At 32.4% G+C, this 15,537-nt stretch overlaps 2 protein-coding genes across 2 annotated transcripts; one reads left to right on the plus strand and one right to left on the minus strand.

The window, feature by feature from the left end:
• LOC120084223 (pentatricopeptide repeat-containing protein At3g12770-like) lies at positions 1 to 2,351 on the plus strand. The gene has a single exon (XM_039040127.1). The coding sequence runs from the start codon at positions 456 to 458 to the stop codon at positions 1,980 to 1,982; it is 1,527 nt and encodes a 508-aa protein (XP_038896055.1). The 5' UTR covers positions 1 to 455; the 3' UTR covers positions 1,983 to 2,351.
• Positions 2,352 to 3,542: 1,191 nt separating this feature from the next.
• On the minus strand, positions 3,543 to 8,774 carry LOC120083646 (psbP domain-containing protein 6, chloroplastic). Its single transcript, XM_039039480.1, has 3 exons — positions 8,360 to 8,774; positions 5,464 to 5,780; positions 3,543 to 4,341 (listed from the first exon to the last, which is right to left on the minus strand). The coding sequence occupies exons 1-3, from the start codon at positions 8,763 to 8,765 to the stop codon at positions 4,171 to 4,173; spliced, it is 894 nt and encodes a 297-aa protein (XP_038895408.1). The 5' UTR covers positions 8,766 to 8,774; the 3' UTR covers positions 3,543 to 4,170.
• Between the last annotated feature and the right edge of the window lie 6,763 nt (positions 8,775 to 15,537).

Below are 15,537 nucleotides of genomic sequence, written 5' to 3' on the forward strand. Positions count from 1 at the left end.
GCCTCTTCCCTTAGCCGTCACCAATGAAGAAGAATCAGTAGAAAATGGTAATCGAAAACCCTAATTACTCGAAGTCTCGAACTGTAATGCTCCTCCGCCGGGAAAATTCCAGTCACCCGAACCATTTATCGGAGTAAAGTGATCGATTGATGATGAGTCTCGTAATTTCTGTTGAAATTTGAGTTTTCTATGATTTTTTCGCTATGTTTCGACTTTGTTTCGGCCGCGATCGACAGTTTTTCATTTCTTTCGTCCGTTTATCATTTCCGGCGAGCTGAAATCCAAGGAATTCAAGTCAACAATTGGATTGCAAATGTTGCGAGCATCTTGCTATGATACGATCGACTTTCATCCGCCCTAAAATCTCAGCGAAAGGGATGTCAGAATGTTACTTATTAGGAAAGGAAAATTGGATACTGTGTTAATGCCTCTGAAGCATTGGGTTACTTTGCAGAATGTGCAGCTTAGGAGCAAAATTAACCAAGTATTCTCTATGCTCTGCTCTTAATTCTTGTGCCAAAACACATAATTTGTTCTTGGGTTTACAAATTCATGCCCAAATTGTCAAAATTGGATTTGAAGAGAACTTATTTTTGAACAGTTCACTTGTTGATTTATACTCCAAATGTAATGCCATTGTGAATGCCAAAAGGGTCTTCTCTCATATGAAGACTCATGACCAAGTATCTTGGACTTCTATAATATCAGGGCTCTCTCAAAATGGGTGTGGGAGTGAAGCCATCCTGATGTTTAAGAATATGTTGGTAACTCAAGTTAGACCCAATTGTTTTACTTATGCCACTGTTATTAGTTCATGCCTAACTTTGAAGGATGAACTTCAGATTCATCTTGCAACTTTGCTTCATGCTCATGTTATCAAACTTGGTTTTACTTTTAGCAATTTTGTAATTAGCTCTACTATTGATTGTTACTCTAAACTAGGAAGAGTACAAGAAGCTGCTCTGCTCTTTTATGAGACAACGGTGAAGGATAATATCATATTTAATTCTATGATATCAGGGTATTCTCAAAACTTGTATGGGGAAGAGGCATTAAAACTGTTTGTAGAAATGAGAGCTAGTAATTTGAGCCCAACTGATCATACATTAACTAGTGTTTTAAATGCTTGTGGGTGTCTAACAGTACTCGAACAAGGAAGGCAAGTTCACTCTCTAGTTACAAAAATGGGATCAGAAAATAATGTGTTCGTAGTCTGTTCATTGCTAGATATGTATTCGAAGTGTGGTAGTGTGGACGAAGCCTTTTTTTTATTCAATCAGACGTTAGAAAAGAACAGTGTCTTGTCGACATCGATGATAATGGCTTTTGCTCAATGTGGTAGAGGCTCAGAAGCATTAAAGCTCTTTGAGAGTTTGTTGACTGAAGAAGGTTTCTTGCCTGATCATGTCTGTTTTAATGCAGTTTTAACTGCCTGTAATCATGCAGGATTACTAAACGAGGCAGTTGAATATTTCAATAAAATGAGCTGTGAATACAGATTAGATCCTCAAATTGATCATTATGCTTGTTTGATTGACCTCTATGCCAGAAATGGGCATGTAGAAAAAGCCAAGCAATTGATGGAGCAAATGCCTTACGAATCCAATTACGTAATGTGGTGTTCCCTCTTAGGTGCTTGCAAAGTTCATGAAGAGGTTGAGCTTGGGAGGGAGGTGGCATATCAATTAATCGAGATGGATCCAAGTAATGCTGCACCCTATGTAACGCTTGCTCATATTTATGCTAGAGCTGGTTTATGGACACAGTTGGGTGAGATTAGAAAAGAGATGCAACAAAAAAGGGTAAGGAAAAGTGCAGGGTGGAGCTGGATTGAGATAGATAAGAAAATTCATGTCTTCTCAGTTGGTGATGCTGCTCATCCTAAATCATGTGAAATTTATTCAAAACTTGATCAACTGAATTTGGATATGAAAGCAGCTGAACATGCATCAAAAGCACTTGAATATGATGTTGAGTGTTAATGTCAATGGTGGAATAGAGTTATTGTTTGAACTTCTGATAGACTTAGTTGGAAATGAGAATCCAAGCGATTCATATTTGCAGTGAATTCTTGGATGAGTGATGATGATATTTGTTTAGGATAGTGGGATTGTTAATGTAAGTATGTAATGTGATGAATGAGTGATTCAATCCATTTTCAGTCACACATGTTCTTTGCTTCTATTATTAGGATAGTTTGACTGAAGCAGTCATATTTGTTTAAGTTGTGTTTGAAACGATATTGGCCTTCATACAAGGCGGACTGTCTCGACGTGCTGCTGGTGTTGTATGTGCATAAGGTTGTAAATTACAAATATTGTCATCAGGATTGAGTTTCTAGCTCTTAAATATCACATGTACTAAAGTTTGATTTTATTATGAGAAAGAAAAGTAAAATTGAAGTAAAACTAAGGAAAATGAATGCAAGTGAAAAAAATGGAAAATGTGTATTAGGTTCGACGTGTTGATCTCCTATCGTCGATGCAATCTTTACGTCTTGGGCGTGTCGAGATGTTGAAAGCATTATTGGATAATTCGTAAATCTATTAGTAAATTCAGATAATTTTGAAAATATAATTTGACATAAGATTTGGTATAAGATAATAGAATTTGAAAAAATTATATAAAATCTTATTGTTAATCATGCGCGAGATTTTACCAAGAAAGTCCAAAACAATCCATAGTTTGGGTATAAGATGAAAAAGTTAATTTTTTATTTAAATCTGGGTGGTCGATCTAGACTAGGATGGATCGAAAAAAACTATTTTAACAAATTTTCTAGATACAAGTCGTGAAAGATAAAACTTTGGTTATTTCCGAAAATGTGTGCAGTTTGCATGGCTGGTGAATGTTGCTCTCTTGTGTTCTTGGCCTATTTTACTTCTAGTTTTTCCTTCCATTTTTGTCCAATTGATCATACATTTCTCTATAAATCCTTTCATTAGTCTGTTTTGATCCAATTGCTCCACTACAAAACATACAATTGTGTTTAAAAGTGATCAATTGAGTACTGAAATTAGCAATAAATATTCTTTCAAAATAGCTCACAAAGTATGCTATCAATGGTAAAGAATACTTGTGTAAGTATGCTATCAATGGTAAAGAATACTTGTGTTGTAGCATTACCACCTTGTGCATAGAGCAACAAAGCTTTTCTGCTTCTTCATTCTCCAACTTGAAGTCCTTTGGTACACTTAGTAAATTATGAGGTTCTTTCGCATGTTCAATGCTTATAAAATTAATTGATTTATTAGATATAAACTTGAGTTTTGTATCTAACAGTATTTTAAATTTTTAAATTTTGTGAGAAATTATAGGAATTTGAAAAAAAAATATTTAATAGATCTTAATAAGACATAAAATTGAAAGATTTATTAAATACTTTTGAAAATTCAAGAATCTAATAGATATGGACTAAATCTAACCTAAAAATAATTAAATTAAGGTAAGAAAAGGCACATCGTGAGAAACTTGGTCTCTACAAAAGATTAAAGCTTCTTGAGGTAATTGATTAAAAGACCCAAATCCCAAGCCCAAGATGATTTTTGCCCCTTTCTTAAAACTTAATAATTTTGACCGTTTGCTTACATCATCAAGCAACTTTACAAAATTATCTTTAATTTTTTCCTTTTTCTTTTTCCTTTCTTTTTTGTTGCTTTTTTTTCCTCCTCTATGGCTTTCCTCCTCATCCTTCTTCTCCAACGAGACCACGTGATTAGCTTCAATGAGGCATTCTTCTTCAGGAGACTAAGCTTTTCTTCTTTGGCCAACTTCTTCTCTCCTCTTTTCGTTGGGTTGCAAAACGAGATCCAGGACAGAGAGCGAGAAAAAGAGAGAGTGAGAGAGAATGAGATAGCGAGACAATGAGAAAGAGGAGAGCGATATGTGAGTAAGGAAATAAATTGGAGGAAAGAGAGCGAGAGAGAATAGATTAAATAATAGCCCAAAATACAATGTCCAGCTCTTTGTCAGACAACTTCAAATTCAGGTCTGTAAAGTCCATTAAATCATGACTCAATCATCACCCAAAAATAAATAATCACCCATTAAAGAAAGCTAAAGAATGCTATGGTGCAACAGGAATGTTGAAGAACACTCTGATTATGCTTCAGCATATGTGAAGATAGAAACATATATTAAATATTACCAAATACAAGCTGCGTTAAGGAATTAGAGCTGAAAAGAATCAAGCATGGTTCTCAAAACTTTCTCAGAAGACTGCCACTGTTTATCATTGGCACTAGCCACAAATAACACAACTGTGCTCCCTTTCGCTGTTGCCTTAGCCAGATTGTGTGTACCCGTCAAAGCATAAGGAGTCTCCAGTGTGTATTTGTAATACTGCATAAACCAGATAAAAAAACAAGCTTCTAATGAGTATTCATCATCAAAGTAGTTGAGTTCAAATGAACTTTATCTAAATTGAGGATGTACTGAACTAAGTATATAAATCTAAACCTAGAAGAAGCTGCTCTAAACTCCTTTCAATTGTAGTACTTTTTAGTATCTATGCTTTTGAAAGTTTCATTGTCATCCTATGTTATGTTTAATAATGAGCAAGAGAAATCCGATTTTGTAAAATTATGGGAATAATACCTTTTTTATCACTGGGTTTTAGGTCTAGTTTCTATTTGGATTTTTAGTTTCATAACATTACACATTTAGTCGTTAAGTTATGAGTTTGATTTCAATTTGATTTATAGGTTTCAAGATTTACATTTTTAACCTCGATTTTTCATTAAATACTTACTTTCAATCATTCGTATCAATGTCTATTAATTAATTTAATAATAATAGTGAAACTTAATTAATTATAATTCTTTTGAATTAATTAATAGACATTAACACTAAAAACCAAAAATGAGTATTTAATGAAAAATCGAGGTCAAAAGTGCAAATCTTGAAACTTGGAGACCAAATTGTAACAAAACTCAAATCTTAAAACTTGTAGCATTTTAAAACTCTAGGACTAAATTGAAACTAAACTCGAAACTTAAAGACTAAATGTGTAACAGTTTGAAATCTAGACGAAATAGAAACTAGACCCAAAACCTGAGGACCAAAAAGTTATTTTCCCTTCAAATTAAGTTCGCTTTTAAACTTTAGTTGTTTTTTAAAATATTATTTTGATCAAAGAGTAGAAAGGAGGCTAGGCTAATCCTGTTACAAAGTGCAAACAATCATGTATGGTAATGACTGCTACTTCAGCCACAAACACTAATCGCATTGGATTTTTGTTATTTCTTTCTAATGCTAACTGGTTAGGTACATTTGTAAGTTTTAATAAACAGTCTGGTAAGAAAATGAGCTTTTAAAATAATAGAGTCTAAATTGAATCTAGAACTGAACTATAAGTTTCTTAAATAAACAATTTACTGCAGTGAGGATAAGCAAATCTCATATCTCTATTAAGAAAGATTATAAGGGAAAAAAATGATCTAAAAGACACAGGTAGGATTATACCGTCTGATCACCAAGTTTCTCGACTGATGATTCGAGGAGCTCTTCGGGATCATATGTACTTCCAGTAACAAAAGGGCCAAGAGAAGCAATTACCTTCTCAGGACTACCTATGTCTTCAATTGTAGCATTAGGCTTATTAGTCAGACGTATCAAAGGGGAAGCCACTACCTGGATTTTCCCTTGTTTGTCATCTTCAAATTTCACCTCCACCCAAGGCTCTGCACACTTGGGTTGACAGTAATTACCAGATAAAATGTTAGCTACTCGCGTTTGTTTCCAAGTTGGGGGCAGAATAAACTGGTATGGTTGCACATTTCCTGCAAAGAACTAAATCTCTAGTGCCATTAGCCTATAAATCGAAGAGAGTGAAAAAGAAAGACAATTATAACTAATAATGAAGCAAAAATGGAGACTAAAATAAGCCGAGTAAAAAACGTGTATAACTGGATGCAATGCATGGTGCATTTGATTAAACTTTTCAAGTGGTTAATTTTGCAAAAATAAGTCATTTGGAAGAAAATTTGAAGTGTTTGGTAACCACTCAAAATAGCTTTTGAAACACTCAAAATGTATTTGAATAGTTTTTATCAAACGAGTTTAAATAAAAATGACTTCTTAAAGATACTTTTTTCTTTAGTCAATCCAAACAAATATGCAATCTCTCACAATAAAAAGTAGCAAAAAAACGAAAGACATTCTCACCATTTTAAATCACTTTCCATTGATCCTTCCTTATCATCATCTGAACTAATTGTGCCATAAGTATGGTAAAAATCTAGAAGCTATTAGCATTGGCAGTTTCCTACACAATGAAACTGAAGATTGGGTGGCATAACAGCACGTAATTGGAAATTTAGTTCACAATTAGAATGCTATCCAGAATCCCAAGGAAATTTATTAAGTGAAACTGATGATGTTTTGGTACTCTTTTGAGTCCCCAAGTACTGACATAAACCAAAGAACATTCAGTGAGCTTCAAGTGTTCAACATTCATCTAAGACCAACCAAAAGGCATATCTAGAGAGATCACCATGTATAAAACTTCTCATTGGCGTCAATAGATGAGATGAGAAGACTTCAAAAACTTAGAAATGGAGACACCTCAAGGAAATGAAAGAGCACCTCAAAGAGAATGATAAACCCACAAAACTATTTTCAATCATTTCCTTATTGATCCAAGAGTGGTCACACAAAACTGGCGACTCAACTACGATCCACACCAATCTTGAACTTTTGATGTTATTGTGCGTTTTCCAACTTTACCCCCATGAGCCATGTCACAGCCTCTTTGGTATTGGATCATTTGATGTCAAAGAATCTTTAGTATTGTATCATTCAGTATCGTAGATATCATTGGTACCTTGTCAGAACGTTCTGTATTTCTACAGGGACATCGAATAGTCTACCAAAAATAATTTCCTTCATATGCCATCCTAATTTTGTTAGGGGTAGAAAAGTCACATTGTTCAGAGAATTTTTTTAACACGCTTATTGTTACATCCAACCGGAGCACTCACTGTAGCCTTCTTTTTAGGAAGGAAAAAGTAAAAACTTTCAAAGCTACCTCACAACATGACAAAAGTTATCTATTTTGGGCAGTTCCTTTTCAAATATAGAAAATCTTGTAAAACATTTTGTCATTCTTCAATGCACTTCTACTGCTGCTTCGCTTTCTTTTGTTGCATTACATAGTCTCTATGATTAACGCAATAGATGCATCAACTATGACTGTTGAATTACCAAGGTTATGAAAAAGTTCTCTGAGAAATGAAATGGAGTGAACTTAAACCTTAGGCTATGTTCTCAAGATTGTTTGTTCCTCAATATGATAAATAAAATTGTGTTGGGATTAGACACTGGATGTAGATTATATAGATTGAACCACATGCATCTTCTGATAATTTTTCTTTTCAGCTTTTTACATTCCAATGTTTGGTTAATTATATCTTGCACTCTAAGTTCTTGATGTTCTGGAACTATTTGATCGGATAGGTGACATTGAAACTCTTATTGGTATCAGCTTCAGAAGGAGGAAGAAGAAAAAAGGTATCAGCTTCAAGAAGGCGCTTGAAGTAAGTACTATTGTATATAGTACATAAAGAAACATACAATCTTCCAAAACACCCACCCAAGGTTCAAGTTCACTTCACCTTCAGTTTCCAACGAAAATTTTCACACCCTTGTTAACTCAACCAATGCAGACTAAAACACCAGCTCACAAACGAACAAACCAATTCAAGGAATACCTACTGCTGTCAGTTATGCCATCCTTTTGACAGAAATAAAAGCTTTCATTGAGAAAAAAAATGTAAGAATACGAGAACATTCAAAAGCCAAACCCACAAAAAGGAAAATCTCACTAAAGAAAGGAAATCCAACTCTATAAAATAGTGGCTATCGAATAATTACAAAAAGTCTTTGAAATTGAAGCCCAAAGGGAAACATAGAATCTAAGGACCAAATATGACTAGTATCCATTTCCACCCCTCCAAATACCCTGCTATTGCGCTCAACCCAAATCACCACAATTATGCCATAAGCCACCTCACAATTATAGATGGTTAACTGATCAGCAACCAATACTCACACATAGTTTTCCAACTAAGTTCAGAGAAGCAGTTATCCAAAACAACCAACCAAAAAGTATTTGATTCTCATAAGTCACGACAAAAATAACAAAAATCTCAAACTGGTTTGGTTCATAATTCTAATTTTGAAACCTTACGGAAAGCCAAAGAATCAATTAGGGAAACAAAACATTCTAAAAAGGTCTCCAACCAACAGAACGCAAACCCCATTTGTTAAAATGAAAATTTTGGTTGTCAAAAGAACTAAAAACTTAGCTACATTCATCCAAATTATGATAAAGAAAAACAGAGAAAAAAAGTCATAATACCTGCACGAAGAGCCGGGGTGTCAGAGGGGGAAGCTTTGAAGAACACAAAAGAAGGGTCAGACTGTGAGGGAGGGAGATATGAGCCAACTTCGATCTCTTTGGATACAGAAGGAAGTGGATTTAAAAGAGGGAGGGAAAGAGGAAGGAGAGTGAATCCTTTCAAAATCTCCCTCCTGAGCTGAGAACCCTTTTGACAGAAGATAGCTGAGGAAGACATTTGTTTCCTCTTAGGTTTGTGGCAGCTTGAGGTTGGGAAAGATGGGGAAATTGTAAATGCAGAGGCTGACGCCATTTTCAGAGAGTTCAGAGGAAGAAGAAATTGTAAAAGGAAACTCGGAGAATGGTAATGGCGATGAGAGTTCAGTGTATCATCGTCCACATCTACCTGCCCCTTATCCATTTTCATGGACACCAATTTAGGATTATGTGGGATCCCACATTATTTTTTTCCTTTTTTTTCTTTTTTTTTTTCCTTTTAAATACAATTTTAGTTCATGTACAATTTTTGTTACACTTACTCATTTAAATTTTGTCCCACTACTAGTTTGTTGTTGTTTTTTTTTTTTTTTGGTTATTTATTAACCATTTTACTATAAATTTTGATAAAATATTCACCTACCTATTGTATCACTTTGCATAAAAAATATTATAATAATAATAAACTTCGGTAAAAACTGACTTTGAAAAATTAAATTTAAGATTTATTGAAAATAGACGAAAATTGAGCAATTGAAAATATGTTGACTAAAGTTGAACAAATGTCAAAGTATAGGATCACAATGTCATTGTTAAGCTTTTTCTTGGACAACATGTGAAGTGAGAAAACGGATGTCATGTTTAGTAACCATTTTGATTTTTTGTTTTTGTTTTTGAAAATTAAGTTTTTTTTTTTTTTTTTTTTTTTTTTCAATGATTTGCATTTCTTTAAGTGCAATAGTTGAATTCTTAGCCAACTTCTAAAAATTTAACTTGGTTTTTTAACTTAATTTTCAAAAACAAAAACAAAAAGACAAAATGATTACCAAAAAGAGGTCTGAACATTTGATCTTGAGATGAATAATATAAAATTTATGTTAGTTGAGCTATAATTGTAGTTTAAACCCTATTTTAGTCCCTAAACTTTAAAGTTTGTTTTATTTTGGTCGTTAAATTCTTAAAAATGTTTGTTTAGTTCTTGAACTCTTAAAAATTGTTCTATTTTTCTATAAACTTATTAATGATTGTGGGGTGGCTTATTTTTAGATGGCTAGGCTGCAAAATAATCTAGTTAAGTTAAAAAATCTAAGGTGCAATTTTGAATGGGTGGTAAAGTGATTTTCTTTTTGCATTCAATATTTTGGTTGTTCACTATCTTGACGCGTTTGTTGTTTGGCAACTTATTTCACTTTTGTCATGTTCAACAAATGCTAGATACAAATTCATCTTAAAAGATTTTGAGGTTTTTTTTCACTAATTTAAAATATTTATGTGGTTGTCAGAAGACTCTCAAAGCTTTAAAAGACTAAAGAATCTTTAAAGACTCACAATTAAAAAAACTAGAAAAACAAAGTTAAAAACGAAGGCAAAATCCTCACAATTACACTCCATTAGTCACTCTAGGGTCACTATTTTTCTTTTGGTAGGCTAATTCAACTTTAAAGTGCTTCACCAAAAGAAAATTATGCTTGGCTGATGCCAAGAAGCTTGCTTGAACCAAACTAGGGTAGAGCTAAGGTACTTAAGTAAACAAGAAATTCGAGTTCTTGAACAAAAAACTAGACTCAATAAAATAAGAAACAACAAAGATGCAAAATAATAACATAGTCTAATGCTAAAGGTTCAAGATCGATAATTATTGAAAGTACAAGACTCAATGAATAAAAGCTACACAACTAAGATAATATAAAGAATACTAGAAAAGAGAATCAAACTAACACCCAAAGCATGTAATTTCTATCTAAAGCATATGTTTGAGGATGTTACATTGAAAAAACAAGGGACATCATAATCTTTATAAGATACGTAAACTACTCTTCTATACACGTTGAAATATAGAAAGCTAGTTGTAAAATAGTTGAAGACTTTCCAAGAATAAGATGAAAATGGAAAAGAAAACTTCCTCCTGTTATCCTTAATTGGCAACTTCAAAATGGAAGGTTTCTAGGAAGATACCTCTGATGGTTTGGGTGATAACTTCCCTCCACAACTCATATTTAATTTGGCCTTTACATTTGACTATAATTACTAAAGTGGTCAATAAAACATAAAAGTTTAAAGACATATTAAATGCAAATTCACTTAGAGCAAAACTTCAATGAGAAAGTATACACTAAAATAATCATAATATTTCATTTGAAGGAATTAAATTCTCGAAGCGGAAGCATATGATCACCTCGTGTCTTCGAATTTTGTTTTTACATGACTCAATAAAATAGAGGATGGAAACAAGATAAACATATAAGTCCCTAAGCATGCTTTTTACATATAATTCAGAGAGAAAAAAGGAAAATTGAATACTAACCCTTGAAGACCCGATTCTTCATGCATTCCCTCTCCAACGACAAGAACACAATCTTCTCCTACTCATAGCAACACAATGAACTCGGCTTCATAGCAAGGCCTCGAACACAACAAAGAGGACATCACTACAATGGAAATCGTGTTATTCTCAAAGTGAGAATCACAGATAATTGTGGACTTTTGGTTTAATTTTGGTGAAGGAGAAGGAGAAAATGTTCTTGAGAGAAAAAATGCAGAGGAAAAAGATGATGATGGAGTGTCTTTCTGCATAAAAACAATATCACATAAAAACTTAAACTTCTCCTCCATCTTAGACAACCTCATGAGAGATGAGAGAGAATTGTGAAATAACTCCCTCCACTAATCATAATAACTCTCTGAGAGTTGAATTCAAATTGAAATATTAATTAATCTAAATTATATATATCACATATAATATAAACTATAGTTTTTATATTATATCACAAATAATATAATCTATAGTTTATATTCTTTCCTATAACCTATAATTTTAATTAATATGAATCATTTTATATCAATTTTAACATATAGTTTTTATGAGTAATATTCATATAATTAATATTTAAATCATATTCAAATATTTTTTTCTCTCATTAAACTTTCTATAATAATGTATCAACATACATTATATTTATTGTATCTCATACAATTAATTCCCTTTATTAGTTTGAATAATTCAAATTAATCCAAAATTAATTTGTTTCTCATTAATCCTTATTGAGCTAACAAGAGACCTTGTGGACCTACAAATTGAAGCTCCAATGATATGAGATTAAATAATTAAACTCTTTAATTAAATTAATCAACATTCATTAATTGTCAGTTACTCTACTAAAGATCTATAGATGCACTACTCACACTGCAAATATATTTTCGTGTCCATTGGATATAACCAGTCAACAGTCCGTTAACCCTTTACACATTGCTCGTAAGTACAATTCGGTAAAAATTATCGTCTTACCACTGTAGTTACATTTAACTCCCTAAGTACCACTAATCCCTTTAATAAGTCATAATCCAACTATAACTAAACCCCTCTCGGGCCAAGAGAGGGCAAGGCGGCTCTTTGTTCAAGACCCGGAATCAGCCCTTAAAGGAGTCATTTATCTACTTATCCTAACAACGGGAATGAGTGAAATCCTTATTGTGTAGTTGTGTTCCAAGCTCCCCAATCAAACAAATTCCCGAAATGGTAGGCATATTGAGTCGGCAAATCTGGTCACTCTCACCCATGAGGATTGCCCTCATGGCAGGAGTTCACAACTCACTCAGGATTAAGATCAAGTTACCTATGGTCATCCTAGTTGAATGAATCTCTTCTAGTAACGGTGTTATAAAGAGAGGTTAATCATTTCGTGGTTCGGTCTTATACAAACTCTTTGCATATGATACCCCCATTCACACCTTTCTACATGAATAAAGATCAGATCGTTTGTAATACTCTACAATAATTGTAACAACTACAAAGCGGGTTGTATCCATAGTGTCACCAGGATAAAGTATCCAACCATATCCATCTACTACAGACCATTTAGGTTATTAAATAAACATGATCCACCTGTATGTCTTCATATACATGTTTAAGTTACATCGAATAATCTTGAATCTTAGTTTATTGGTTTTGGGTTAATGCAATTAAATGTCAAATAAAATAATACTTATTTTATTAAATAAATAACTTGTTTGTACAAATAAAATTTACAAACTACAAGACCACGAAATTTAGGGCATCAACCCCAACATCACTAACGATGGAAAACTTACCAAAAAATGAGATAATTGCACAATTGATCCAAATTTTGGTCTCAAAATAGAATATGTCCAACTTTTTAAAACCTAAGGTTTTTTTTTTAACATTTGCTTGTGTCACCATTAGCAAAAATTATAGGAAGACCTTATTGTGCATATATATGTTAGCTCTCGGTTGGAAAATTGTTAGAAATAACTCTCAAATGTTTTCATCTTTAAGAACTAGCCTTCTTATTGAAAATTCATTGAAATAGTTTTTTCCGATCCATCTTGGTTGAGATCAACTAGCGAGATTTGGATAAAAATTTAATCTTTTTCACCCTACCAATTGTTATGGGCCTTCTCAATGAAATCTCACCTAGCATTTACATCAAGCTCTACTGATTTTTTCGAATATTATGTAATCTTTGCAAATCTTATACCAAATCTTATAAATTTTCAAATTTACTCTAAATTCGGTTATCTTTACAAGAATATCAAATCTTATTTAGTTTTTCAAATCTTTTCCTCAATTTATGTTTCTATTATTATCTAATTTCAAAGTTTCAAATAGGTTTACCAATCATCCAAATCGATTCTCCAAATGAATCTCACATTACTATTAAATAAGATTTGGGAAATATATTGAATCTCAATAATCTTGTGCAAGATTTCACCAAGAAACCCCAAGTATATAGACTATTAATATTAATTATGTTCGAGATTGTCAATAGAAAGCTCAAAACATTTGATATGATGAAAATGGAAACTTTTGAATACTAATTCTGACAATTTCTCCTCTCGGTTCTTGGCTCTTGACTCTTGCTACTATATATACTTCAACTTTGACGATTACTCTTTGACTTTGGACAACAAAGAGGGAAGAGTGGAAGTGAAAGGAAAAAGCATTGACATCTAATTATCACAGATGAAGAAACGAAAAAAAAAAAAAAATCAAGAGCAAGAACTGAGTAGCGAGAGCAAACTCTTAACCTTGTGCACGATGTTTAACACCAGTTTTTGTCTATATGCAATTGGAGAAAGAAAACATGCAGATGAAAATAAAAGTTCAAATTTCTTATTTGAATTTGGAGGATGAAATTCGAAAAAATGAGGTAATATTTGTACAACAACCTTTTGAACATCGCATTGGGTTCATATGGTTATTTGATTTTGAACCATGTTGTTAAAAATAAATAAATAAGCTCATTTTCTCCCTTTTCGTGGCTTCGAGAAGAAGCCACCTACTTTATTTATTTATCTTATTTTATAGTATTTGTTTGGCTTCTTAGAGAAGCCACCAACTTCCTTTTCTTTTCCCTCTCTATATTACTATTCTTTTTTTTCCCTTTAAATGTAGTTGGAGGCCAAAGGGATCCGTTGGATAGATGGAGTCCAAATGAAAAATGATTCATGATTAAAAAATAAATGAAAGATGACCGCTTACATTATCACGGTGTGAAATTATCAACTTGAGCCCATATGCATGCGAGGGTCTATCCCTTGAAGTCATTCTCGCTCTCGCTCCCCATTGTGCTCCTCTCTCGCTCGCTGATTCCCACTCTCTCTCTCCATTATGCTCTCTGATTCTCGCTATCGCTCCCTGTCGTGTCCCCCGATTCTCGCTCTCGTTTTTGCTCCACATCGCGCTCTCCAATTCTCGCTCTCGCTCCTCATCACAACGAAAGAAGAAGATGAAAGCAGATAAAGACGAAGACGAACGCATGCATAAGCGAAGATGAAGATGAATGCAGAAAAAGACGAACAAAACAAAATCGGAAGAAGAAGAAGAATGAAGAAATAACACATAAAAAAGGAAGAAGAAAAATAAACACAGCGAGAAGGAAAAAGGAAGAAGAAGAAACACAAAAAAAAGGAAAAAATAAAAAGTCTTTAAAAGAAAGAAGAAGAAAGGTTAAAATAGTAATTTTACAAGGCGATGATATCGATAGAAAGCCAAATTCCATTCACTCCTGATTTTGGGATTGGAAAATGAGAAAGAATGACCATTAGAAGTAGATGAAAGAGAAATTGGGATTGGAAGTTTGACCAATGGATAATGTACAAAGATAGAAAATTGAATATTAATGAATGAATATTAGGTGTTATGATTTCCTAGATGCTCATTTTAGCATGATTGTTCAACGATTGAATAGCTTACAATCTAGAGCGTCATCGATAATAATTTTGTAGGTGGCTTATTGTATGAAATGTTATATTATTAATTTAAATATTATGAAATTTATGATTATATATGATTTAGAAGAATTTCTATGTGATTTCTAGAAATTGTTCATGAATTTTCAATAATATTATTTTTTTTAGTTGGAGTCGTTATTTAAGAAGCATCAAAGTATGCTTTATTTTAAGAAGTTTGAGAGTAATGAGACAGCATGTTTCACGAATGATTGAGTCAAAAGATTTATGTCGAAGTGATTTTCAATGCACTAAATCTTGTATTCATAGTGATTTTTCGATACACGTATTTAGTTATATGAACCAAATTAGGCTTATTGTCCAATTATTTTTATATGGATAATTAATTTATAATTTATTTAAAATTGAAGGGAAATTATTTCAAATGGTAAAATTGATAATAACAAAATTTTAGAACTATCAATATGATAGACGTTGATAGTAAAACTGGCTATATTATAAATATTTTGATTTATTTTTCTATATTTAAAAAAACCCAAAATTGAATGTGATTTAAATTTTAACTATTTTTATTTAATATAAATTATTTGATAATTTCTTTAAAAAAATTGTTATAAAAAAATAAATAAACTAAAATTTGAAAATAGACCTAACAAATTATATTAATTTGAAATAATATTATTAAAATATATTTACTTAAAAAGTAAAGCAGTTAGCAAATTTTTAGAAAAATCAAATCTAAAAGTTAGTATCTATTAACTTTTACACCATAG

The sequence above is a fragment of the Benincasa hispida genome, chromosome 8, assembly GCF_009727055.1.
Source record: "Benincasa hispida cultivar B227 chromosome 8, ASM972705v1, whole genome shotgun sequence".
Classification (NCBI taxonomy): Eukaryota; Viridiplantae; Streptophyta; class Magnoliopsida; order Cucurbitales; family Cucurbitaceae; genus Benincasa; species Benincasa hispida.